Raw genomic sequence first — 26,950 nt, 5'->3', positions numbered from 1 at the left:
TTCTTGCTCAGTACCGGGGAGTCTCGTTTCTTCACAGACACTCTTGGGCACCAGTGAAGGGGAGCAGTGCCGGGTGGAGCCCAATGCAGCGGTACACTCTGCACTGATGCAGAGGTGCTGGGCACAGAGTCGGAGAGGGAAGGCTCTGATGCTGGGCGAAGTGCAGCCTCCATGAGGAGGGTCCTTATATGAATGCCACACTCCTTTTGAGTTCTAGGACGAAAGTTCTTGCAAATGAGACTCTTCACATGCGACTCCCTCAAGCACTTTAAACAGCTGCTATGAGGGTCGCTAATGTGCATAGGCCTATTGTAGGCAGAACAAGTCTTAAAACCCAGGATCGGGTGTGCCCCATCCCAGGGCTAAGTCCCTTCTGGGACACTAACTTACTAACACTACTTAACATCTACTTACTTACTGACCAACTACTGTAAACCAACTCACTCTCGCTGTTAGCGTTGTATATAGAGAACTGCTGTCCACTTGTGAGGCAAGGGGAAAAGGTGCCTTGACCAACCATCAGGGCAGTAAGAAGGACTGGAGAGGGCGTAGGGAAGGCGCTGCACTCCAGAGCGAGGCATTCCAGAGGGTACCACTGCCAACCTGACGGACACCGCTAAGGCAAAAATCTCCAACAGCCCTGCACATAAGTGTGCACGCCCCTAAATGGAACAGACATGAGCAAACACTTGAAGAAAAGCCTAACACAAATTAAAATAAAGCACTAACACTAAGTAATCTAACAAACAATGTTAGAGTAAGGCACTTGGGTCATGTTGCCACCTCAGTTCCTTCCAACCGTAGCAATCAGACAGATCTAGACATCTCCAGATTTCTTGGATCCATAGCATTGACCAGTGTTACAGCCACACCTTCAGCACATGCTCGAATGCTGAGGGGAGAAATTGATATTTATTTATTTAGCATGTGCTTAGTCGTCTAGCCAAGGAATGGCATCTTCAGTGGTGTGATGCAGTTCTTCTAGTCCACCGCTGAACCTAGTGAGCAGGCATTCATCGACAATGCGTGTCATCTGTATTGTGCCACAGGTGCACAAAGGGCAGTCACGAAGGCCCCAGCAATAGTGGTTGGCTGCACAGAGACCTTGGGCAGTCCGGAACCTGTTCAACAGGAACCACTGGCGACAGGGCAGGTCAAAACCAGGTGGGCAAATTGTGGGGTCAGCGATGAGGGACTGGTTAGGGATAACAACAGATATCCATTTCTCTCGCCAGAGTTTTTCTGCCCTAACATCCTGGCATGGTGAATGAGACCATAATGGGCGATGTGATGGCAAACGTTCAGCTGGTAGTTTAAAAAGGTCATTGTGCAGCAGCAGGCTTGGGTTTCTGCAGTAACTTGCTACTGGCAACCTCTCGTCTGATATGAGGAGGAGCAATATTGCTCAGAACTGGAAGCCATGGGAGTGGAGTCAGATACAGGGTGCTGGAGAGGATACACATGGCGGCATGTAACTGCGTATCCACCAGTTTGGTGTGTGTGATGATCAACTCCAAACTGGTGCGCAGTACTCTGCCACCGAATATGAGGTGGCAAGAGCTGACGTCCGTAAAGTTGGAGCACGAGTACCCCATCACGAACCTGACAGTTTGCTAAGAAGATTGTTGCATGTCTTAACTTTCTCTGCTGTCTTCTTCAGGTGGTCATAGTAACTCAGTGTGTGGTCTAAAGTCACACTTAGACTGGTTCTACTTCATGCTTCACCTTCTGACCATTCAGATAAACATTCAGTTCTTGGGTTGCGCTGGTGTGATGAAGATGGAACAAACTGGGGACTGTTTTTATGACGCTTGGCTGGAGGCCCCAAGTCTTACAGCAGAGTTGTTGGGGAGAGGCGTTACAGAGGAGTTGGTGGGGCGCAGGAGCACTCTAATGGGCACTGCTATCAGCAAGGTTGCACCAGGATGGGTGGGGGGGCGCATCCACATGCTTTTGAATCTTTTTTTTTGGGTGTGTACAAGTTAAATATTTTGTATTACAGTAGAATTTACACTATGTTGAATTTCAACATATTGTCTGTGTGCTTGATTTATATACTTACTAACAGCAATATGCGCACTTTGAATGAAAAGGTGTCTTAAATTCCCGCCCCCCCCCCATCAGAAAATATAAATACATAAGGTGACTATTTAAATCTTCCTCATTCATAAAAGTGTCCCCATTCACTTCTAAGGAAATTTTTAGTGGTGGATAGTTTCAGAGACAAAGGAATCAATTCACACTTTCCATGGTACAAGGATGGGGGAGGGGGTATGTGCCCCTAACCTGCATATGTGTTTCAGTGCTGACACACACCTTAAAAAAAAAAAAAAAAAAAAAAAAATCTATCCACATTTCCCTGAACATCTGTTAGTTTTCTGATATATTTATTAGTACAACAGAATTTACGATGAGAACAGACCAAATTAAAGGGTCATTCATGTTTAAGTTTTGCACAGGAACCTCCTTTGTGTGATGAAGGCATCATCTAAGATTATATCTACACTTAAGCTGCTATAGCAGCACAGCTGCAGCTGTACCATTGTAATGCTTTGGTGTAGACACTCACTACAGCAATGGGAGGGGTTCTCCTGTTGCTGTTAGTAATCTGACCTCCCCAAGAGGCAGTAGCTAGGTTGATGGAAGAATTCTTCCATAGCGCAGTCTACACCAGGTTTGGCTGGCGTAGCTCTCTCTCAGGGGCGTGGATTTGTCACACTGCTTAGAGACATAGTTATGCAGATGTAAGTTTCCAGTGTAGACCAGCTCTAAGTATTTTTTAAATAGAAACGTGCAGTGGCTTAAAGCTGTGAGAGACTTAATAGACAAAAGGAAAAGCAAGTCCACATGCTGAGTGCATGCTTGATAGTCTAGGCAATTCACTGTGAAGTGCCATTTGTACTAGGCATGCCACAGAGCCATTGGTTTGAAAGGTTAATGATTGCAGCAATCACAATTTCGATTTACAACAAATGGGATGACAAGAAGCCAAATAGAAAATGGAGGGGTCCCACTGTGACGGTAGCTGAGCAACAATTCATCAACAACACTCCAGGAAGACTGTGAAGCCAGAATGCTGGGGAAAATCTTTGGAGCCTGGAGAGGCCTGAGACTTCCATTAAGCCCATTTTTCAAATAATAATGGGAAAGATTTACAATTTCTAAATTACCGAACACAAGCCTAAGTCCTCCCATAGTGCTTATCGTTTTCATAGCTGTTAGCTCATCTGAAGGATCATCTCCTACCCCCTCACATAACATTTCCTTTCATCTCTTGCCTCTCGTCCTTTAAGTGTTGCCCTAGCAGCCATGGCCATGACCCAAACAACCCATCCCCATAAAGCTAAATGAGTGCTTCTAGCTCCTTTTCTACAATCAGCCTCTATTTCTCTCTCCCGAACATTGCAGCAGAGGTGATGTTCTATCAGGGTAACCCTCTCTAAAGCAATCCAAGCAGCCACATAAACTCAAAGACTCATTCCTTGACTTTCTGCTTCTACCGCATGAACTATTCTGTGATGGGTGCTGTGATGGTGAGAATGTCAACTCGGCCGATCATCGTACCGCCCAATGTAATTTGCTTGCATAAGGAAATCCAATTGATTAAAATGTCTTTGAAGGCTTACTTAGTTTTTAATTAAACAACAACAAATTGCTCAAACCTCTTAAATGTCATGCACATTACAAAAACACTTGATTCAGATAACATCTTTCTCATCTACACTCAAGCAGAACTATGGAAGTAGCTTGCAGGCATACACTGGGCATAATTATACAGGATATCACTTTTTATTCCTTTAATGATTGAGACCCAATGATGTATTCCCTCCTGTGTCATTCGGATAAACAGAAATACAAGAGAGAACTGATTAAGTTGGCAAGAGCAAATGGGACAAATGCCCAACTTCATCAAAAAAGTGATGTGTGGAGGAACATGCAGGGGGGGCCCAGGTGATGCCAGCCCCGTATCACCTGAGGAGGTGGGGGGGGGGGGGAGAGGCAAGTAGGGCTCGAGCGAGCAGTAATGTCAGCCCCAGCCTTGCACAGGAGTGGGGGGAGGCAGAGTGCGAGCAAGCAGCGATGCCAGTCCCAGCCTCGCCACGGGAGGTGGGGGGCAGAGGGAGGAGGAGGATGACAGGCAGAGCTTGGGAGAGCAGTGACACCAGCCCCGCATGGGGAAGCGGGGGTTGGGGTAAGGGCTCAGGCCAGCCCCATGCAGTGTCCCATTTTCCCTTTTGGGAAATATGGTCATCCTAGGGTTGGATCTCAATACAGCTTCCTATAATTTTACAGAAGTCAGTGGGATTGACATTGGGAAAACAGTATAAAGGAAGACTTGCAGATCGGAGGCCAAATGTCTTTGTGAGGTGTATTATTACATCATTGAACTCAAGATAACTAGCTGTGGGCTCACACACGATCACCAAGATTTTTATTCTCTTATTTGACGTTGTTTATGTGGTACAACTAAATGTTTTATTTAACTCTCACTATAATACCTAGGGTGGGCCTATGAGGAAGCAGAAGATGGCGGATTATCAGAAGTCCCAGTCCCGGTATTTATTTTGTAAGGGACTAGGCACCGTGATACATTCTTCATGTTAAAGAAAAACAAGAAATCTCTAGTCAGTAATGTTAGTCTCACTAGGGAACACTGTAACTGCTGTGCTGTAATAGTTTATCTTTAGAATGTTACTCATAAAAAGGAATTTGAAATTATTAATTGTGTGTGTGCATAATTGTCTTATGGTAAAGGCTGGTACTGGATTCCTAAGAAAAAGACAGTAAATCCTATTATAATTTCAACTTTTTGTATTTAGAAGGTTCCTATAGTAAATCAAGCTCTTGCCAGGATAAGAATTCATGGTCTCTGCAAATACTTTAAGCCAGAAAGAGGGACTCTGTAGCACAGAATTGTTAAGTAAATTGACTTACCTCCTCTCTATGTAGGGTCCACAAGCAACATAAATTAATCTGAAAAAGGAACCATCTCCTTTTTATAAGAATAAGAGTCTCCACTGGGGAGGGGGGTTACATTGGTATAAGCTAAGTTGTGAATTTAAATTCACATAATTATACCAATATAACTTTCCCAGTCAGACAAACCCTGAGTATACACAACAGACAAGGCGTGGGGGAAATGAAAAGAACCAGCGTGATGGTTCACAAAAATCATGTTAGCGCCACATTTGTGTGTGTGAGTTTGAGAGTGTAGTTTTGTTGGGAGGAGATTTGGTAAAGGGAGAGACAAAGGAAGGGAGTTAGGTAAGGGGGATTGGGCAGGGAAGAAGAGGGAGACAAGAAAGGAGGAGAGCATGGAGGGCGACAACGACTGTGTGGGATGTAGTTGGAACAAACAGCCAATCAGCACAGGGGCAAAAACATCCAGAGTCAAATCTGTAGAAAGCATTCTGACTACAACATTGGTGTCCTGTACCTGCTAAGGCTGCTTGAATTCCATTTGATAAAATGTGTAAGGATGATAGAATAGACAGACTAATATTTGTGGCTCAGTACATGTGAGATATCTGTGTAGTAGAGGTGCATTTGACCCACTCATGCTTCAAGAAAGTTGGGGATCTTTGGCCCTAGCACCAAACTTTGCAGCTAGAATTTATCACTGCAATATATAAAAACGAAACCCCAGATTCAACTGTGAACTTTGGAAAGAATCCAGTTCTGAATTCTGTGGCTTGGGCTAGCTTCTGTTGCTGTGGCAGATGTTACTTTCCTAACAGTCTGTAAGATTGAAACATCCATTGCAGCAGTTTTGGAGACAACTGATCAGTTTACCACGATAAACTGAATAAAGAAAAACTGCAGCTCATGCTCATTAACTCCAGATATTCAAAACTTGCATCTCTTGGATTATCATGGACGATAAGGGAATGAAACATCTGAGGAAGGCTGTATTACCATGATAAAAACATATGATGAATCTTGGAATGTAAAAGAGGAAAATAAGTATAAGGGATGGAACTCCCATTTTAGGCTTTACTGAAAAGCTCATAATATTTCCTTATTAGCAACACTTTCTACATACATGTTTACATTCAAGAAAAATATTCAGATCCAAAAAGAAAGCTAGAAAGTGCTCTTTTGGTAACATACAGGAAGCCTCAATTTGCTCACCTTACAGTTCTTAAAACCTTTCCAATTATGCCTTAGATCAGTGGTTCCCAAACTTGTTCCGCCGCTTGTGCGGGAAAAGCCCCTGGTGGGCTGCGCCAGTTTGTTTACCTGCCGCGTCCGCAGGTTCAGCCGATTGCGGCTCCCAGTGACCGTGGTTTGCTGCTCCAGGCCGATGGGGGCTGCGGTAAGTGGCGCGGGCTGGGGGACGTACTGGTCGCCACTTCCAGCAGCTCCCATTGGCCTGGAGCAGCGAACTGCGATCGGCCATACCTGCAGACATGGCAGGTAAACAAACCGGCCCGGCCCACCAGGGGCTTTTCCTGCCCAAGCGGCAGAACAAGTTTGGGAACCACTGCCTCAGATAGAGAACATTACCTCAGGATTTGCAATAGCTAGAGAATACTGTGAAGAACAAGGAAATGTTTTTTAGTTATCTAAAGAAGTTGGAAAGCTTGTAAGAGCAAGCTTGTAGAGCACTACAATACCAATGTCAGATACCCACTGGTGTCAGAAATGATATTCAGTCAGGATGCCCTGTACAGGGTCTGACTGTATTTTATTTGTATTTGGATTTTTCAGTGAAAATTTTGTTTAAGAAGACATTTCAGCTAGACTTCTTTCATTACAGATTATATGAAAGCTAAAAAATCTAAGTTTACTGTTTCTTCCAAGTGCCTGCCATTAAAGAAAAATTATACTACATTTTGTCATTGTGCTATCAGTATGCTCTTAGTGGTACTACATCTAACTTCTTATATTTCATTTTTACAGTAAATGCCAAGTGAAGGTCAAAAGAAAAACTAAATTAAAAGGGTCATAAAAGAAGGCTGCATATATTTTTGCATTCATCTAAACACAGGACTCAGCTCAGTGACTGGAAATTGCTCACTGGTGAACAACTCCAATTCATATTATTCAAGCTCATTCAAAATCAACCATCTTGGCTCAATGTTAATTGCATATAATGCCATATAAAAGCATTAATAAAATAATCCAAAATAAAAAACCAACAAAAAAACACCTCTTGATACTTTCTGGTAGACACACAAGGGTTTTGATTCAGAAATAACTGTGGGACAATAACTGCTTTCAGATGCACATGTAACTCCCTCTGATTTAGTTTGTGCAAAATATTACCATTTTAATTTGATGTTGTTTTATAACCACTTTTGTAAATGATAAACCAGGTTTAAATGATAAAATAAGGTGCAAGAAGATAGTGGAGAAACAAGCCTTATGTCTTTGGTTAAAAGTGACTCATTTGTGCATGTTAAAATAGCTAGTAGTAGGATAGTTTATGTAATCCAGTGAATGTAAAAGAAACCTATTTGAAATTCACAAAGAAACACAAAAAATTGTTCATCAGAGTTACAGCCACTACCCGTTTCATACTACGGTTTACAACAATTTACTATTTAGGAACAATAATAGAAGTTTGCACTTACATAGTGGCTCATGTAAGAATCTCAAAATGATTCACATACATTAAATAATTAATCCTCACATTACTTCTCTGAGGTAGATATTATCATCTTGCTAAGTAAACCGATGAAAACAGACGTTAAATAACTTGCTAAAAATAACACTGCAAATCAATGGCAGAGTTAGGAGAACAAGAATATGAGTCTATGGTCTAACCACACTTTTTTCCATTTTTGTCTCTAGATCAGTACATCTATTAAACTTTGAGATGGGCTTAAGGTGCACAGTTTAGATCCAAAACCATTTCCAGACTTTCACACAGTTTGAAGACGTTCAGATTTAGGTTTGTGATTTAGTCTATTGTAGAGATAAGAACCATAACTTGGTGCCGGAGCCAAATTTGGATCAGAACTTCCACAAAATTCTGATGTTTTTCTATCCAGAGTTTGGCATGGACTTATTTCTCATTAAGCAAGCTTTTGTATATCTAGAGCATATCTATCAATACTTAACCATAAACAATAAAAGCCTCTTACAAATTGAACAGTTAAGATGTTCAATGTATGCATAAGTTTATCTTGTTTATGGCAAACCAGTATTTTTTTATTTTACTAAATTGACCATGTACATAATATCTTGTTATTTAAGCCCACAAACACTTTCATTATGCATTCCATTCATATACCTTTTCTGATTTTGTTGTGGGTTGTGTGCTACTTAAGGTGACAATAAAGTCAGAAAGAAAGTGCTTACATTCTTGAATCCTCTATACAGGATCTGAAGTTCCTTCTTTGTGAATTTGCTCTGTGCTTCCAGCAGTTCAAGAGCTTCAGGCCGATGACGCACAGTGGCTATTTCCATTTCATCTTCTACGCTGTCTACAGAACAGAAAGAAAGCTCAACAAGAATATATGTGACACAAATACCTGCTCATTGCATAAATAGAAATATTAAATTAGACTCTTTACGAAAAAGGCATTTACAGCATTGAGGAAAGATGACATTGTCAGCTCCTCGGGGCAGGGATTGTGTCTACTTCTATGGTTGGACAGCACCTCATACAATAAGGACCCAATCCTGATGAGTACGCTGGGACTATATAAATATTTTAAATAATAAGAATGCACAGCAAGAAAGAATCCTGCAAGGTTATGCATGACCTCCCTAATAGGTCTTTTTCTGTCTCTAATGCTTATGATTTTAGGATAGCAAAAATAACTCAAGTTTCACAAAGTAGCATTGTCACCAGGATCTAGTTACAGTAATCTTCTAACCCATTGATTAGTTAATGAATGGGGGTTTTCAGCTTTGGGCTGGAGCATGTACGTGTTGGCGTTTCATAACTGAGGTAGACCTCACCACTGTATATAGGTACAAGGTAGCCTCCTGGGTAATCCTGTCTTTACACGGGGGGGAAGCTAGTTGGGGGTTTGCCAACTTGAGCACTTGTAGACCTTCAAGGCTTCCAGTAGAGCTTGAGATTACAAGCAGTGAGAACTGGCAGATAACCGTTTGATTAACTTGTTTGAGTTACAATTTTACAGTAAAAAGTTCAATGAAGTTGCAGAAAAGGCCTTTACATGACAAATACTGTGCTGAGAGTTATACTGTTGCTTCATGCCTCTGATCCCAGCAACAGACATACTTAAAAAAATTGTTTCACAATATTTTGAAATAATCACAGCAGAGTGTTATTTCTGTAGTGCTCTAGGGACAAATTTATTAAATTCACTACCTTGTTCTAGTGTAATAGTTGATCCCTCTATAGATACGTAATCTGAGCCAAAAAACAAACATACATAACAATTCTTAGCTCACAGAAAGCACAAAATGCAGAGACATCGTTGTTTCAGAAGGCCCATACAGTATTAGTGGGAAATTTTAATAAATCTATTTTTCCCATGATCAAACATTTTTAAACACATTACTTTAGTATTGTTACACTTTAGGAAGCTCTCACTGCCAGGCCATTTTTTGTTCTGACATTTGCTACAACAGTGACTTCCAGTTGCCAGGCTGAAAACTGACATTAGGAGGTTGATTTCAACCAAACAATAAAAATGAAACCCAGTTTAAAAAACAGCCCATCCCCTGTAATACATAAACACACACAAGATGACTGTAAAGTCAGCTGCACCGCTTAACGTAATTGCGCTGTGTTGCCCAAGCCTTCTGGCAGAAAGATGTTGCTCTGGCACTAGAAGAGAAGATCTAACTTTTAAAGAAGAATTTGGGAGAAGGAAAGAAAAATAAAAAACGTGCTTCAAAAACGTGAATAGTTTTGGAAATGTTTGGTGTCCACCAGAGGAAGGATGGTCCAATGGGTAAGGCACTAGCTGAGATCTTGGGAAATGAGGGTTACATTCTCTGCTTCACTGCAGACCTTTCTGTGCCTCAGGCAAGTCACTTAGTCTTTCTGTGCTTCAGAAACCCATATGCAAAATGAGAATACTTCACAGGGATATTATACATTGAAGATTAAGGTTACCATAGCAGCTGAGCACCTCATAGACAGAGCTGTAATACCAGCGTTCACAACATTAGTTCACATTTCAAACAGCTGATCATTCCAGCTATGCTCATGCCCTCTTTTCTCCACTGTTCTGGAACATTTGCATGGACAAATTTGCATTCACTGTACTTAGGGGAATGGCCGTTCTTCATATAAACTGCCCAGCATTATCACGGAAATAAGGATATTTGTGAGCAAACAAGAGTATACATTATTCACTGCTCATCATTATTCCTCTGCTTAAACGTTTCAGTCATCCAGTCATGAAGTAAAAATAATATTATGTGATTTAGGTGACAATGTCTGAAGTCTTTAGTGACTACCTACAGTTAAAGAATTAATTCACAGAAATTAAAATCCTTTCAAAATGACAATCCTGTCCAGAATGATTCACAAGGGTGACCTTCATTAGATAATTGCTTGCAAATAAATTGTTTATCCAGCTCTAGTTCCCAAGATTCCTCTCTTTTTGCATCTGGTTATTGCTGTCTGGCTTTTCGGGTCATTTCCAGAATTGCTGCCTCAAAGAGATATTTAAAAAAAAAAAAAAAAAAGGTTTTGTAACATCAGACATGACTCTTTTGGTGATGCCTTGGAGGGAAGACTTATAGCAAGGGTAGCTGAAAGGCAGGTTCCAAGCCCAAATCCAGCCAAAAGATACCATGTACTATGTGGCCACCAACATCTGAAATATTGAAATGAGGCACACACAGACTAAGGCTTTCAGGATACAATGATACATCTCATTCTGAGCAGCCTCTGTTCAGATCAAGATGGACTACTGTATGCTGGAATCTGCAGTGTCTCTGCAAACCGCATTTCCATAACAAAGATGAGGATGATTGCAATTTGCTCTATTTTAAGCAAATTAGTTGTTATGCTCAGACTCTTTGCAAGTTGTTGAGCATAATGCCAAATCAAGTTCTGCAGTTTCTGAGGGCTACCGGCTACAGTAGCAGTTGGATCTAGGATTTGGCTCATTGGGTCTATACCTTTACAGTCATTGGGCTTGCATAGAAGTAAATGAAGGATGATTTTGGCCTTTTAAATTGTGTGATGCTAGGAGTACCCAGTTGTGTGAGATATCTAAGGTGATAATACACCTAGAATAAAGAGTTACTGCATCAGTAGTTTTTTTTTTTTTTAGGAAAGGAATTGTATTCCAAAATATAACTCCAGTATTTTAGAATCCATTATTATCATGATGGTGACAAAGACTTTTTCTAGACATTGTGATTTGATTCAAATATGTTGTCAGTGATGCAGGACAGAAACGGTATGGGACATCAAAAATTGATTCTCATAAGCTGTTTATATCTTCACTGTAGCCTGCTCCACTGTTCTCCTGTCTGTATCCTCTATTCTCTACTAACTTTACATATTGAAGATGCTCATGTCAAACTTTCCAGTTCTCATTGTATGCAGAAAGATTTATCATGTTAAGAAGCAAAGAACTGTTCTACTTAGATCACTTATTTACAGATGCCATTATATCCAGTTAGTGCAATAATATGCTACTCTTGTTTATGACAATAATTATGCATGGCACACTGAAGATTAGAATATTCTCAATTAAAAATTAAAGGCTTTTTTCTCCCCCATACAATTCAAATCTTTTAATTTGCATTTGAAAATTAAATCTTGCATTCTTACAATACAAGAAACAGTTAACTCCGCCATTCAGTATTCAGGAGTTTGTAGGCACTTCCATTACAAACCCTAATTTTCCTCGATAAATGGCCTGTGAAAATTTGCTGGAACTTGCCATGCAAGGTCTAAGCCTAAGTTATACATTTTTACAAAAATCAAATTTTATTTACAGTGGTTTGCAGTATGAAGATTGTGCACAGGAATTACTTCAGCAAAAGGACTTCTAGGGCCTCGTCCTTCTTGCATGGAAATCAATGTCAGTTTGATCATTAAGGGTCTGACTGTCAAAGGTGCTGAGCAATCACTGACTTCAGTGGAAGTTAAGGGTGCTGAATATGGCTAAGGATCACATGATAAGTTCCTGAGAAGCAGGACTTTTGTATTCTTCCAGTGGCATAATAAAACATGACTGTATCAAACAGCAGATCCAGTCTATTCCTAAAAACTCCCACATTTTATAACGGGACCCTGAGAAGCATGTGTTTGGGTTTCAGGAATCTGCATTTTTGGTTTCTCCAAGCCATTACTTATCTGTGTCAGCACCGCTACACAAAAGTGTCTGTAAAGGGAAATGAACAGTTACACAGTCATTCAAATCTACAGAAAGAATTTTGCTACACAACAAATGAAAACATCACCCTGTTTAGATTTAGCCAACATACTCAAGTGAACACCCTAGTACCAAGGAATCTTCAGTGAACACAAGTGAGTAGGGTATGCCTCGATTTTACTTTTCATCAGGAAGATGGAATTATCAACAACATGGTTCCCAATTGTCCCATTCTGGGGCATTTTACTCAAAGAAAAGACACAAAAATACTTCTTGCAGCACCCAAGGGTTTCCTTAGAGGTTTACTCTGCTACTTATTACTCTTACTGTTCATAAAGTTTTATAAGAAATTCCACTTTGCAGCCTATCATCAGTGTAGCTAACTCATAATTTTATCATAAGTCCGATGATATGTGGTCAATTTCTTAAAGCCCCAGTTCTTGGAATCATGGGATTGAATGAGAACTTCAGCTTCCTTTTTCAAACAAAGTTTCTAGTCCTCATGGTGGCACAGAAAAGCTTTAAAAATGAACCCTAAAAGATGGGGCTGGCACATAGCTGGCCAAGGAATGGAGAACATAAAGGCTACTTTTGTGCCTCCCCATCCCCAACTACAAGGATTTAATAGTGAATATTATAATTTCGCATAAAAACAAATCTTTCCCTTATATGTAAAAATTTACCTATACTGTATATGAATGGTATATTTACTAAGTATTGCAGTGGAAGAAGAGGCCCAGGCCTTAAAGGTCACCTTCATTCACACTACTGAAATCTTCCACTAATTGCATGTCAAATTTAGTGTTTAGATTAACTGACTAAGGAAGCAACCTGAGAACAAGCAACTGTTGAAAAGTTACCAGTACTTTATGTCCTGATTTACACATTTAAATGGGCCATACCTTAGGCAGTTACAGACTTTTGCCAGAAATGCACACTCTAAGCAGCTATTTGTGAACAATTTGCCAGCCTAAAGAGACTTTACTAGCTTTAATACAAGATAAATTAATCCATACAGTAAATGGTAAGGCAAGAGGCAAACACAGACACTGAAATACTGAACACTGTCTGGGTTCTTCTTTAACACTAAAACTGTATATTGCATTTTAATGATTTATCAAAATATAATTTTGACAATAGTGTGGTGATGGGCTCTATATTAATAAGAAATTTAGTCGAATACACTTGTCACATTGTATTTCTGTATTCTTTTATACTAATAACTTCTCAGTACTCAGTTTTATACTAGTAACTTCTCACAGTGAGACTTCTTTATAAAGAACAAATTACACTGATTGGAAGTGTTGTATTTCAGAAATATTACTTATCTGGTGTTACATTTAGTATTCAGTATCTTTTTTTTGGGGGGGGGGGGGGGGAGGGGGCATATGTTGGCTACAGAATCACACAAATTGGAGTCTGAGGGCACTTAAACACCTAAAACACTGCAGCGGTGCAGCAGCACTGTTGCACCTGTGCTGCTTTAGCGCTTCCGTGAAGACGCTACTTAGCCCTCCTGTTGACACTGTGCTGTCTACACTGGGCGTGAGGTTGATATAACAGTGTTGCTCAGCGGTGTGGATTTTTTGCATCCCAAGCAACGTAGTGCTACCGATGTAAATTTAGAGTGTAGACCTGGCCGGAGGCAGAAAACCTACATTCTTAAATATGCAGTGAAAAGGTGTGAAAGTACATGTATTTATATACAAAGGGCTCACAATTTTAGTGGCATTAATAAAAGTTAAAACTGCCCATATCAATTCTCTAGATTCTAGAGCATAATGTCTTAAAGTATTTAATTGGTTTTTGTACAGGAAATGTCAGGGTACATATTAAATGACCTAAGAGAGAGAAACTGGCGCACATTTACCACTTAAAGTTTTATGTGAAGTATTCTTACAGTTGTAATGCTCTTCTATTTTTAAAGTGGTTTTTTACACTGGTTTCAGAAACTATCTGCCAGATGAACTATGTTTTGAAAATTTTTCAGTTCACCAAATGAGGGAAAAGGTTAACAGTAATATAAAACACAAACTTAGTCTTTAAACAGTGGCATTTAGAGAAATATTTCCAAAAGCTGGGCAATAAGTTGTGCCTCCCAAATTACATATGCACACATTTGGGTACATAAATCTAAATGTGTATATTGCTATCAAGTAACTGCATGCACAAAAACTATTGATTTTTGGTACATTTTTGGTCCCAATTCAGTCAAGCATTCAAGCACAGGTGTGATGCTAGCAGACCAGGTGCCAGCTCATGCCAAGTCCCTGGGCCTCCCTGAATATTGACAGATACATAGCTGGAAACCAATCTGTCCCACCTGTATGTTAGTATAATTAAAATAGATATCATGTATGTATTGTGGCAAAGTACCTTGTCCTCCTCAGCAGACTCAGTCCTTTTTAGCCTTTGAGACACCGACTTAGGCAAGGCAAAATCCTTACAGGTAGCACAGGATCCGGTTATTCCTTTCCCTGATCAGTCGCTTGTGTTTGTTTTCCTTCCCTTCCGGCAAGGGAGTGCAGCCTCCCCTCCTGGAAGGATTCAGTGTCTTCCTACCCTTAGCCTACTGGCAGCTTCTCTCCCATTCTGCCCTGGGGAGGGTTTAAAAAGGTCTCCAGCAGTTGGAGCCAGCTGAACCTAATTAGCTCCCTAGCAACCCCTTTTGCAGCTGAACCTTATTTCCCCCTGTTAATCTCCTCCATGGCCAGGGAGAGGCCTTTTAATCCCCTGGGACTAATTACTACCCCTCTCTTTTTTTGTAGCTGTTTGTCCTGGGTTTACCACAGTATTTAATGTTTAGACTTTATGGAATGAGAGACTGCTGAATTGGAATTAATTTGCAAACTGGGTACAATTAATTTAGGCTTCAATAAAGACTGGGAGTGGATGTGTCATTACACAAAGTAAAACTATTTCCCCACATTTATTCTCTCCCCCCCCCGTTCCTCAGAGTGCTGGAAATGGCCCACCTTGATTATCACAACAAATGGTTCCCCCCCTCAACCCCTCCCCCCGCTCTCCTGCTGATAATAGCTACCTTACCTGATCACTCTCGTTACAGTGTGTATGGTAACACCCATTGTTTCATGTTCTCTGTGTAAATAAATCTCCCCACTGTATTTTCCACTGAATGCATCCGATGAAGTGAGCTGTAGCTCACGAAAGCTTATGCTCAAATAAATTTGTTAGTCTCTAAGGTGCCACAAGTACTCCTTGTCTTTTTGCGGATACAGACTAACACGGCTGCTACTCTGAAACATATAATATCTGTATCCCATGGAATAGGGGAATACTTAATGTTTGCTCTGTAACTATAAAAATGGTTGTTAAAACTATAAGTACCCCACAGTCACAGGAGAAGAATTACCAAGTGTGAAATACCAGTTCACCACAAGAGGTATTATCTCTGAGGTCTACAGACATTAGAGAAGCCATTGTGGACAAAAGACTTCATTGATTGCTTCCTCCACAGCCCTGAAGAAGTTGCCATCACAGCTTGAATACTGTGGGAAGGAAATAAAAATGTCATTTGAAGACAGCTTATTATTCCTATGCGGCTTGAATTCATAAGCATAAACAAGGATTCCCCAGCTATTTAGCTTGGGTTAGCCCAAGACATATAAAGTTTGCTTATTATAGAAGTTCAATCATCATTTAGAATTTAAAACTAACTCATTTGTGTGTGTGTGTGTCTGTGTGTGTGTGACCTGCTTTAACCTTGTAAATAACTAATTTATTTTCCCCTGTTAATAAACCTTTAGTTAGTTTGTTACAGGATTGGATACAAGCACTATCTTTGGCGTGTCATCAAAGGTGCGAATTGACCTCAGGTAAGTGACTGGTCCCTTGGGACTCAGAGTAACCTCAGAGTATTTTGAAAAGGAGTACTTGTTGCACCTTAGAGACTAACTAATTTATTTGAGCATAAGCTTTCGTGAGCTACAGCTCACTTCATCGGATGCATACTGTGGAAACTGCAGAAGACATTATATACACAGAGACCATGAAACAATACCTCTTCCCACCCCACTCTCCTGCTGGTAATAGCTTATCTAAAGTGATCACTCTCCTTACAATGTGTATGATAATCAAGTTGGGCCATTTCCAGCACAAATCCAGGTTTTCTCACCCTCCGCCCCCTCCCCCCCACACAAACTCACTCTCCTGCTGGTAATAGCCCATCCAAAGTGACCACTCTCCTTACAATGTGTATGATAATCAAAGTGAGCCATTTCCAGCACAAATCCAGGTTTTCTCACCCCCCCCCCTTTTCCAAAAACCACACACACAGACTCACTCTCCTGCTGGTAATAGGGAGACTGGTCACTTTGGATAAGCGTTGGATCACCGTTGCGGAGAGTGGACCAGATGATATGTCTGGGGCGAGAAAGCAGAAGGAGACTCCGCTGGTTGGAAGGCATGAGATGCGATGTCCTGAGGTTGGGGGTTCCACGACCACCGCTCCCAAGAGGAGAAGGCGGGTGGTGGTGGTCGGGGACTCTCTCCTCCGGGGGACTGAGTCATCTATCTGCCGCCCTGACAGGGAAAACCGAGAAGTCTGCTGCTTGCCGGGGGCTAAGATTCGCGATGTGACGGAGAGACTGCCGAGACTCATCAAGCCCTCGGATCGCTACCCCTTCCTGCTTCTCCACGTGGGCACCAATGATACTGCCAAGAATGACCTTGAGCGGATCACTGCGGACTACGTGGCTCTGGGAAGAAGGATAAAGGAGTTTGAGGCGCAAGTGGTGTTCTCGTCCATCCTCCCCGTGGAAGGAAAAGGCCTGGGTAGGGACCGTCGAATCGTGGAAGTCAACGAATGGCTACGCAGGTGGTGTCGGAGAGAAGGCTTTGGATTCTTTGACCATGGGATGGTGTTCCATGAAGGAGGAGTGCTGGGCAGAGACGGGCTCCATCTTACGAAGAGAGGGAAGAGCATCTTTGCCAGCAGGCTGGCTAACCTAGTGAGGAGGGCTTTAAACTAGGTTCACCGGGGGAAGGAGACCAAAGCCCTGAGTAAGTGGGAAAGAGGGATACCGGGAGGAAGCACAGGCAGAAATGTCTGTGAGGGGAGGGCTCCTGCCTCATACTGGGAATGAGGGGCGATCAACAGGTTATCTCAAGTGCTTATATACAAATGCACAAAGCCTTGGAAACAAGCAGGGAGAACTGGAGGTCCTGGTAATGTCAAGGAACTATGATGTGATTGGAATCACAGAGACTTGGTGGGATAACTCACATGACTGGAGTACTGTCATGGATGGTTATAAACTGTTCAGGAAGGACAGGCAGGGCAGAAAAGGTGGGGGAGTAGCACTGTATGTAAGGGAGCAGTATGACTGCTCAGAGCTCCGGTACGAAACTGTAGAAAAACCTGAGTGTCTCTGGATTAAGTTTAGAAGTGTGTGCAACAAGAGTGATGCAGTGGTGGGAGTCTGCTATAGATCACCGGACCAGGGGGATGAGGTAGATGAGGCTTTCTTCCGGCAGCTCACGGAAGCTACTAGATCGCATGCCCTGATTCTCATGGGTGACTTTAATTTTCCTGATATCTGCTGGGAGAGCAATACTGCGGTGCATAGACAATCCAGGAAGTTTTTGGAAAGCGTAGGGGACAATTTCCTGGCGCAAGTGCTAGAGGAGCCAACTAGGGGGGGCGCTTTTCTTGACCTGCTGCTCACAAACCGGGTAGAATTAGTGGGGGAAGAAAAAGTGGATGGGAATCTGGGAGGCAGTGACCATGAGTTGGTTGAGTTCAGGATCCTGACGCAGGGAAGAAAGGTAAGCAGCAGGATACGGACCCTGGACTTCAGGAAAGCAGACTTCGACTCCCTCAGGGAACGGATGGCCAGGATCCCCTGGGGGACTAACTTGAAGGGGAAAGGAGTCCAGGAGAGCTGGCTGTATTTCAAGGAATCCCTGTGGAGGTTACAGGGACAAACCATCCCGATGAGTTGAAAGAATAGTAAATATGGCAGGCGACCGGCTTGGCTTAACGGTGAAATCCTAGCGGATCTTAAACATAAAAAAGAAGCTTACAAGAAGTGGAAGGTTTGACATATGACTAGGGAAGAGTATAAAAATATTGCTCGGGCATGTAGGAATGAAATCAGGAGGGCCAAATCGCACCTGGAGCTGCAGCTAGCGAGAGATGTCAAGAGTAACAAGAAGGGTTTCTTCAGGTATGTTGGCAACAAGAAGAAAGCCAAGGAAAGTGTGGGACCCTTACTGAATGAGGGAGGCAACCTAGTGACAGAGGATGTGGAAAAAGCTAATGTACTCAATGCTTTTTTTGCCTCTGTTTTCACTAACAAGGTCAGCTCCCAGACTGCTACGCTGGGCATCACAAAATGGGGAAGAGATGGCCAGCCCTCTGTGGAGATAGAGGTGGTTAGGGACTATTTAGAAAAGCTGGACGTGCACAAGTCCATGGGGCCGGACGAGTTGCATCCGAGAGTGCTGAAGGAATTGGCGGCTGTGATTGCAGAGCCATTGGCCATTATCTTTGAAAACTCGTGGCGAACTGGGGAAGTCCCGGATGACTGGAAAAAGGCTAATGTAGTGCCAATCTTTAAAAAAGGGAAGAAGGAGGATCCTGGGAACTACAGGCCAGTCAGCCTCACCTCAGTCCCTGGAAAAATCATGGAGCAGGTCCTCAAAGAATCAATCTTGAAGTACTTGCATGAGAGGAAAGTGATCAGGAACAGCCAGCATGGATTCACCAAGGGAAGGTCATGCCTGACTAATCTAATCGCCTTTTATCATGAGATTACTGGTTCTGTGGATGAAGGGAAAGCAGTGGATGTATTGTTTCTTGACTTTAGCAAAGCTTTTGACACGGTCTCCCACAGTATTCTTGTCAGCAAGTTAAGGAAGTATGGGCTGGATGAATGCACTATAGGGTGGGTAGAAAGCTGGCTAGATTGTCGGGCTCAACGGGTAGTGATCAATGGCTCCATGTCTAGTTGGCAGCCGGTGTCAAGTGGAGTGCCCCAGGGGTCGGTCCTGGGGCCGGTTTTGTTCAATATCTTCATAAATGATCTGGAGGATGGTGTGGATTGCACTCTCAGCAAATTTGCGGACGATACTAAACTGGGAGGAGTGGTAGATACGCTGGAGGGGAGGGATAGGATACAGAAGGACCTAGACAAATTGGAGGATTGGGCGAAAAGAAATCTGATGAGGTTCAATAAGGATAAGTGCAGGGTCCTGCACTTAGGACGGAAGAATCCAATGCACCGCTACAGACTAGGGACCGAATGGCTAGGCAGCAGTTCTGCGGAAAAGGACCTAGGGGTGACAGTGGACGAGAAGCTGGATATGAGTCAGCAGTGTGCCCTTGTTGCCAAGAAGGCCAATGGCATTTTGGGATGTATACGTAGGGGCATAGCGAGCAGATCGAGGGACGTGATCCTCCCCCTCTATTCGACATTGGTGAGGCCTCATCTGGAGTACTGTGTCCAGTTTTGGGCCCCACACTACAAGAAGGATGTGGATAAATTGGAGAGAGTCCAGCGAAGGGCAACAAAAATGATTAGGGGTCTAGAACACATGACTTATGAGGAGAGGCTGACGGAGCTGGGATTGTTTAGCCTGCAGAAGAGAAGAATGAGGGGGGATTTGATAGCTGCTTTCAACTACCTGAAAGGGGGTTCCAAAGAGGATGGCTCTAGACTGTTCTCAATGGTAGCAGATGACAGAACGAGGAGTAATGGCCTCAAGTTGCAGTGGGGGAGGTTTAGATTGGATATTAGGAAAAACTTTTTCACTAAGAGGGTGGTGAAACACTGGAATGCGTTGCCTAGGGAGGTGGTGGAATCTCCTTCCTTAGAAGTTTTTAAGGTCAGGCTTGACAAAGCCCTGGCTGGGATGATTTAACTGGGAATTGGTCCTGCTTCGAGCAGGGGGTTGGACTAGATGACCTTCAGGGGTCCCTTCCAACCCTGATATTCTATGATTCTATGAGCTATTACCAGCAGGAGAGTGAATTTGTGTGTGTGTGTTTTGGGGGGGGAGGATGAGAAAACCTAGATTTGTGCTGGAAATGGCCCACCTTGATTATCATACACATTGTAAAGAGAGTGGTCACTTTGGATGGGCTATTACCAGCAGGAGAGTGAGTTTGTGTGTGTGGGGGGGGGGGGCGGAGGGTGAGAAAACCTGGATTTGTGCTGGAAATGGCCCAACTTGATTATCATACACATTGTAAGGAGAGTGATCACTTTAGATAAGCTATTACCAGCAGGAGAGTGGGGTGGGAGGAGGTATTGTTTCATGGTCTCTGTGTATATAATGTCTTCTGCAGTTTCCACAGCATGCATCCGATGAAGTGAGCTGTAGCTCACAAATATGCTCAAATAAATTGGTTAGTCTCTAAGGTGCCACAAGTACTCCTTTTCTTTTTGCGAATACAGACTAACACGGCTGTTACTCTGAAACCTGTCAGAGTATTTTGTGATCTTTGGTGTAAAGTGACCATCTAAATCAGCTTCCGCACCAAGTGACTGGAGGACAGCTAATGTGACACCAATTTTTAAAAAGGGCTCCAGAGGTGACCCTGGCAATTACAGGCTGGTAAACCTGACTTCAATACTGGGCAAACTGCTTGAAACTATAGTAAAGAACAAAATTGTCAGATGAACATAGATGAACATAATTTGTTGGGGAATAGTCAACATGGCTTTTGTAAAGGGAAATCATGCCTCAGCAATCTATTAGAATTCTTCAGAGGGGGTCAACAAGCATGTGGACAAGGGAGATGCAGTGGATATAGTGTATTTAGATTTTCAGAAAGCCTTTGACAAGGTCCCTCACCAAAGGCTCTTAAGCAAAGTAAGCAGTCATGGGATAAGAGGGAAGGTTCTCTCATGGATTGGTAACTGGTTAAAAGATAGGAAACAAAGGGTAGGAATAAATGGTCAGTTTTCAGAAAGGATAGAGGTAAACAGTGGTGTCCCACAGGGGTCTGTACTGGGCCCAGTCCTATTCAACATATTCATAAATAATCTGGAAAAAGGGGTAAACAGTGAGGTTACAATATTTGCAGACGATATAAAACTACTCAAGATAGTTAAGTCCCAGGCAGACTGCAAAGAGCTACAAAAGGATCTCTCAAAACTGGGTGACTGGGCAACAAAATGGCAGATGAAGTTTAATGTTGATAAATGCAAAGTAATGCACATTGGAAAGCATAATCCCAACTATACATGTAAAATGATGGGGTCTAAATTAGCTGTTACCACTCAAGAAAGAGATCTTGGAGTCATTGTGGATAGTTCTCTGTAAAAACATCCACTCAATGCGCAGCGGCAGTCAAAAAAGCAAATAGAATGTTGGGAATCATTACGAAAGGGATAGATAATAGGACAGAAAATATCATGTTGCCTCTATATAAACCCATGGTATGCCCACATTTTGAATACTGCATGCAGATATGGTCGCCCCATCTCAAAAAAGATATATTGGACTTGGAAAAGGTTCAGAAAAGGACAACAAAAATGATTAGGAGTATGGAATGGCTGCCATATGAGGAGAGATTACTAAGACTGGGACTTTTCAGTTTGGAAAAGAGACGACTAAGGGGGGGATATGATAGAGGTCAATAAAATCATGAGTGGTGTGGAGAAAGTAAATAAGGAAGTGTTATTTACTCCTCATAATACAAGAACAAAGGGTCACCAAATGAAATTAATAGGCAGCAGGTTTAAAACAAACAAAAGGAAGGTTTTTTTCACACAACGCATAGTCAACCTGTGGAACTCCTTGCCAGAGGACGTTGTGAAGGCCAAGACTATAACAGGGTTAAAAAAAGAACTAGATACATTCATGGAGGATAGGTCCATCAATGGTTATTAGCCAGGGATGGTGGCCCTGACCTCTGTTTGACAGAAGCTGGGAATGGATGACAGGGGATGGATCACTTGATGATTACCTGTTTTGTTAATTCCCTCTGGGGCATCTGGCATTGGCCACTGTCGGAAGACAGGATACTGGGCTAGATGGACCTTTAGTCTGACCAGTATGGCTGTTCTTATGTTCTATCACAAAGTCAAACTTGCCTGAGTGGCAAGATAGACCAAAATGCCCCTGGGGACTGTCTGTGACTCCATGTATATTGCCTGAGGAGTTTACACTTGTTACTTGGTTGATCAAATCTAAGTAGAAAACTCACAACTAGTTTGGGGTTTGTGGCCTGCTTCTTGACAGACTGTCCTGAGGTTGGTATTCTTGCTTGTGAGCCTCTCCAGACAGCATGCACAAAAACTATCTATTCTCTGTACATCATCCCTCAATTTGGTCCCAATTCAGCAATGCATTTAAGCACGTACTTAAGTCATTCAGCAAAGCACTTAAGTACTGCCAATCTTAAGACCCAAAAATTCATAAAAAGAAAAGGAGTACTTGTGGCACCTTAGAGACTAACCAATTTATTTGAGCATGAGCTTTCGTGAGCTACAGCTCACTTCATCAGATGCATACCGTGGAAACTGCAGCAGACTTTATTTTGCATTTGGAAAGGAAGATGATGTCTGTCTGTATCTGTGCAAGTTTTTTCATGCAGTTGATAGATTTCCACTCCATACGGCTAAATGCAGTGCCTTGCATAATGACAGGTTTCAGAGTAACAGCCGTGTTAGTCTGTATTCGCAAAAAGAAAAGGAGTACTTGTGGCACCTTAGAGACTAACCAATTTATTTGAGCATGAGCTTTCGTGAGCTACAGCTCACTTCATCAGATGCATACCGTGGAAACTGCAGCAGACTTTATTTTGCATTTGGAAAGGAAGATGATGTCTGTCTGTATCTGTGCAAGTTTTTTCATGCAGTTGATAGATTTCCACTCCATACGGCTAAATGCAGTGCCTTGCATAATGACAGGTTTCAATCTATCAACTGCATGAAAAAACTTGCACAGATACAGACAGACATCATCTTCCTTTCCAAATGCAAAATAAAGTCTGCTGCAGTTTCCACGGTATGCATCTGATGAAGTGAGCTGTAGCTCACGAAAGCTCATGCTCAAATAAATTGGTTAGTCTCTAAGGTGCCACAAGTACTCCTTTTCTTTTTGCGAATACAGACTAACACGGCTGTTACTCTGAAACCAAAAATTCATAAGATTTTTTAAAAGGAAGACTATCTTGTAGTTTTGTTTTGTTTGTTTTTTTTTGGGGGGGGGGGGCGGGAGGAAATCTGTCTTGATTTTGAACTCCCCTACCTATTCCCAATGTGTGACAATTCACGTGGCTCTCTCTCCCAAATGTACTGGGTCAGATGATTTTGGCCCCTGCTGCAGAAGCAATCACTCCCACATTTACCCATCTCCTATCCAGCCTTCACCCCATTACTTCAGCCCACCCATATTAGTTCTACTCCCAGCATCAGTTCAACTTCCCCAGTCTCACTTCTGCTCCTCTCCGATGCCTGGGAGAATGGTGCAGTGGGATCTTTTCTCCTTCTTCTAGGCTGTTGGCAGCTCCCCCAGCTTTTCATTCTGCTCCTGTGGTTCTCAAAGCCGGTCCACCGCTTGTTCAGGGAAAGCCCCTGGCGGGTCAGGGCCATGTCCGCAGGTTCAGCGGAATGTGGCTCCCACCAGCTGCGGTTCGCCGCTCCAAGCCAATGGGGGCTGCAGGAAGAGTGGCCAGCACGTCCCTTGGCCCACGCCGCTTCCCGCAGCCCCCGTTGGCCTGAAGCGGCGAACCGCAGCCAGTGGGAGCCGCAATCGGCCAAACCTGTGGACGCGGCAGGTAAACAAACCAGTCCGGCCCACCAGGGGCTTTCCCTGGACAGGCAGCGGACCGGCTTTGAGAACCACTGCTCTACTCTACCCCTTCCCAGACAGGGTGCTGCAGGGAAGGGGAGGGAGAGGGTCAGAGTAGAAGCACTGGTTGGTCAAAGGAGGAGGAAGGGAAGGAAGGAAGGAGAGCCACCCTGAGCTGGCTGGGCTTATTTTGCTCCCTCTCTGCTCATGTGAGAATACTTTGGGTTGCTATAGGGAGGGAGAAAGCTCTGTCTACAGCATCTCCGACTTCTTACTCTGCCCTAAGAGGCCAACAAGTCCATCAGAGGGCTGGAGCTTCTTGGGTCATTGCTAGAATGGCTCCAGCTCCATCCAAAAGCATGTCACTAGCGTAAAAATTCAGAGAGTTGGCAAGGATGTGTACTTAACTTTAAACCTGGGTTTAGGTTGCATTAAAGGTAATGAGAATTAAGCACATAGCTAAAATAAAGCACATATTTAAATGTTTTGCTGAACATGGATAGAATGCTGAATTGGGGCCTTTATGCATGCAAGTACCTATCCATTTTCCATGCAATATTATCTGAGTTGAGCAAAGAAATTAAGATTTAATGCACATAATTGTGTGCATGCCTGTTTTTATGGTCATCAAGTACTTGTTTTGAAATTATATCCCTTACAGTCACTTAAGAGTTCACAATATACACAACAAATTATGTTTTGGTAATGCTCACTTTCTTTCTAGTACTCTGAAATGCTGTCTGGCCAAACCCAATAGCAGTTATGTCAAAAGGTGATAATAAATAGTGATGATGAGTGTCTTCAATTGCCTTGAAACTTAAAATTAGTGCTGTATTACTGACTAAAGCACAAAGAAAGATACTGACTCCAAGTTCCCTTTTTAATATTCTGTTCCCAAATATAGTTAACTTTTATCAGAGTAGCAGCCGTGTTAGTCTGTATTCTCAAAAAGAAAGGGAGTACTTGTGGCACCTTAGAGACTAACCAATTTATTTGAGCATAAGCTTTTGTGAGCTACAGCTCACTTCATCGGATGTGAGTAAGTAAGTTTTAAGTTATGTAAGTTTGACTTCAACTTACCTTACTTGGTGTACAACACCACTTATTAGCAAGCAAGTGCAAGTATCATGCTAAAAAATTCTTTCTAAATACTTTTTTTATTGTTTGTGCAACAATCCATTTTATTGGTGGGAGGGCAGATTACTATTACTTGTATATAGGGTTTATAATTTTACGTTTTAACTGATAAATATTGAAAGACACCCTGATACAAAAACGCCCACCAAAATCGATATTTATCCAATAAACACCAGAAAAACACTGGAAATCATTACTTGTACCTAACGGTTGGTCTCCATGGAGCAGTATTGTGAACTAGGGGAGTGTGATTCTAAAGCACACTAACATATTACTCATTAATTGGTCTATGTAGACCCTGCTAGACACTAAAGGTTCTCTAGTGCACTTTAACATACTGCTTTTTGAAATAGTACATGCTAAACCACACTAGGGAACATTACAAAGAGATTACTCATTACAGTATATACAGAGAAAGCCCCCAAACTCCCTGATTTTTTGACATTTACAAAAAAACCTCAAAAATTGCTAAAAATAACCCCTGAAAAATGAAATTAATAAACCCTGAAAAACAGAAGCCTAGCCTAGCAAGAAGCATGCTAGGCTCTTCACAGGTATACAGAAAGGTTGCTTTCTTAACAGCTTAAATTGCAAACCTATAGTCATGATTAATACTAATGTTCAGTTATTTTCAGTTTTAGATCACAAAGCATTTTGTAAAGATGGGAAAGTATCACAGTCTCCTACTGGCTTTTGTATGTTACCATATAAAACATATATACAAAAGCCAGTAGGAGAAAACTTCAATCTCCCTGGACATTCAATAACACATTTAAAAGTAGCCACCCTTCAACAAAAAATACTTCAAAAACAGACTTCAAAGAGAAACTGCAGAGCTACAATTCATTTGCAAACTTAACACCATTAATTTGGGCTTGAATAGGGACTAGGAGTGGCTGGCTCACTACAAAAGCAATTTTCCCTCTCGGTATTGACACCTCCTCCTCAATTATTGGGAGTGGACCACATCTACCTTGACTGAATTGGCCTTGTCATCACTGGTTCTCCACTTGTAAGGTAACTCCCTTCTCTTTATATAATATACACACTTATATGCCTCTATCTGTAATTTTCACTCCTTGCATCTGGTTTTTACCCACAAAAGCTTATGCCCAAATAAATTTGTTAGTCTTTAAGGTGCCACCAGACTCCTCATTGTTTTTGAGCAAAGAATAAAACCCAAGTCTCCTGATATTCAGATTAGGCCCTATCCATTGGACCACATCATCTCCTCTTGACTTAAATGGGACTCCTCAAGTGAGTAATACTCTTCAGGATCAGTCGGTAGTGAGACAACTTATGAATGAATACAATGTAAGAGGTTTTCTAACACACTGTATTCAACTCCAAACCTAATTTCATAGAATCATAGAATATTAGGGTTGCAAGAGACTTGAGGAGGTCATCTAGTCCAATCCCCGGCTCAAAGCAGGACCAACACCAACTAAATCATCCCAGCCAGGGCTTTATCAAGCCGGGCCTTAAAAACCTCTAAGGATGGAGATTCTACCACCTCCCTAAGTAACCCATTCCAGTGCTTTACCACCCTCCTGGCGAAACAATGTTTCCTAATATCCACCCTAGACCTCCCCCACTGCAACTTGAGACCATTGCTCCTTGTTCTGCCATCTGCCATCACTGAGAACAGCTTTGCTCCATCCCCTGTGGAACCCTCCCTTAAGTTAGTTGAAAGCTGCTATCAAATCCCCCCTCACTCTTTTCTTCTGCAGACTAAATAACCCCAGTTCCCTCAGCCTCTCCTAGTAAGTCATGTGTCCCAG

At 42.3% G+C, this 26,950-nt stretch overlaps 1 protein-coding gene across 2 annotated transcripts in view; it reads right to left on the bottom strand.

Annotated features, from left to right (window-relative positions):
• KCNIP4 (potassium voltage-gated channel interacting protein 4) overlaps positions 1-26,950 on the bottom strand; it is a 449,700-nt gene that overhangs the window by 99,357 nt on the left and 323,393 nt on the right. For both annotated transcript variants that reach the window (XM_077814618.1, XM_077814617.1), the window contains exon 2: positions 8,308-8,432. In XM_077814618.1, coding sequence (XP_077670744.1) covers positions 8,308-8,432 — 125 coding nt within the window. The remainder of the gene's footprint in view (positions 1-8,307; positions 8,433-26,950) is intronic.

Source organism: Eretmochelys imbricata, chromosome 4 (genome assembly GCF_965152235.1).
Source record: "Eretmochelys imbricata isolate rEreImb1 chromosome 4, rEreImb1.hap1, whole genome shotgun sequence".
NCBI classification, from domain to species: Eukaryota; Metazoa; Chordata; order Testudines; family Cheloniidae; genus Eretmochelys; species Eretmochelys imbricata.
Note: the sequence above shows the minus strand (reverse complement) of the source record. Positions and strands in the feature narration are given on the sequence as shown.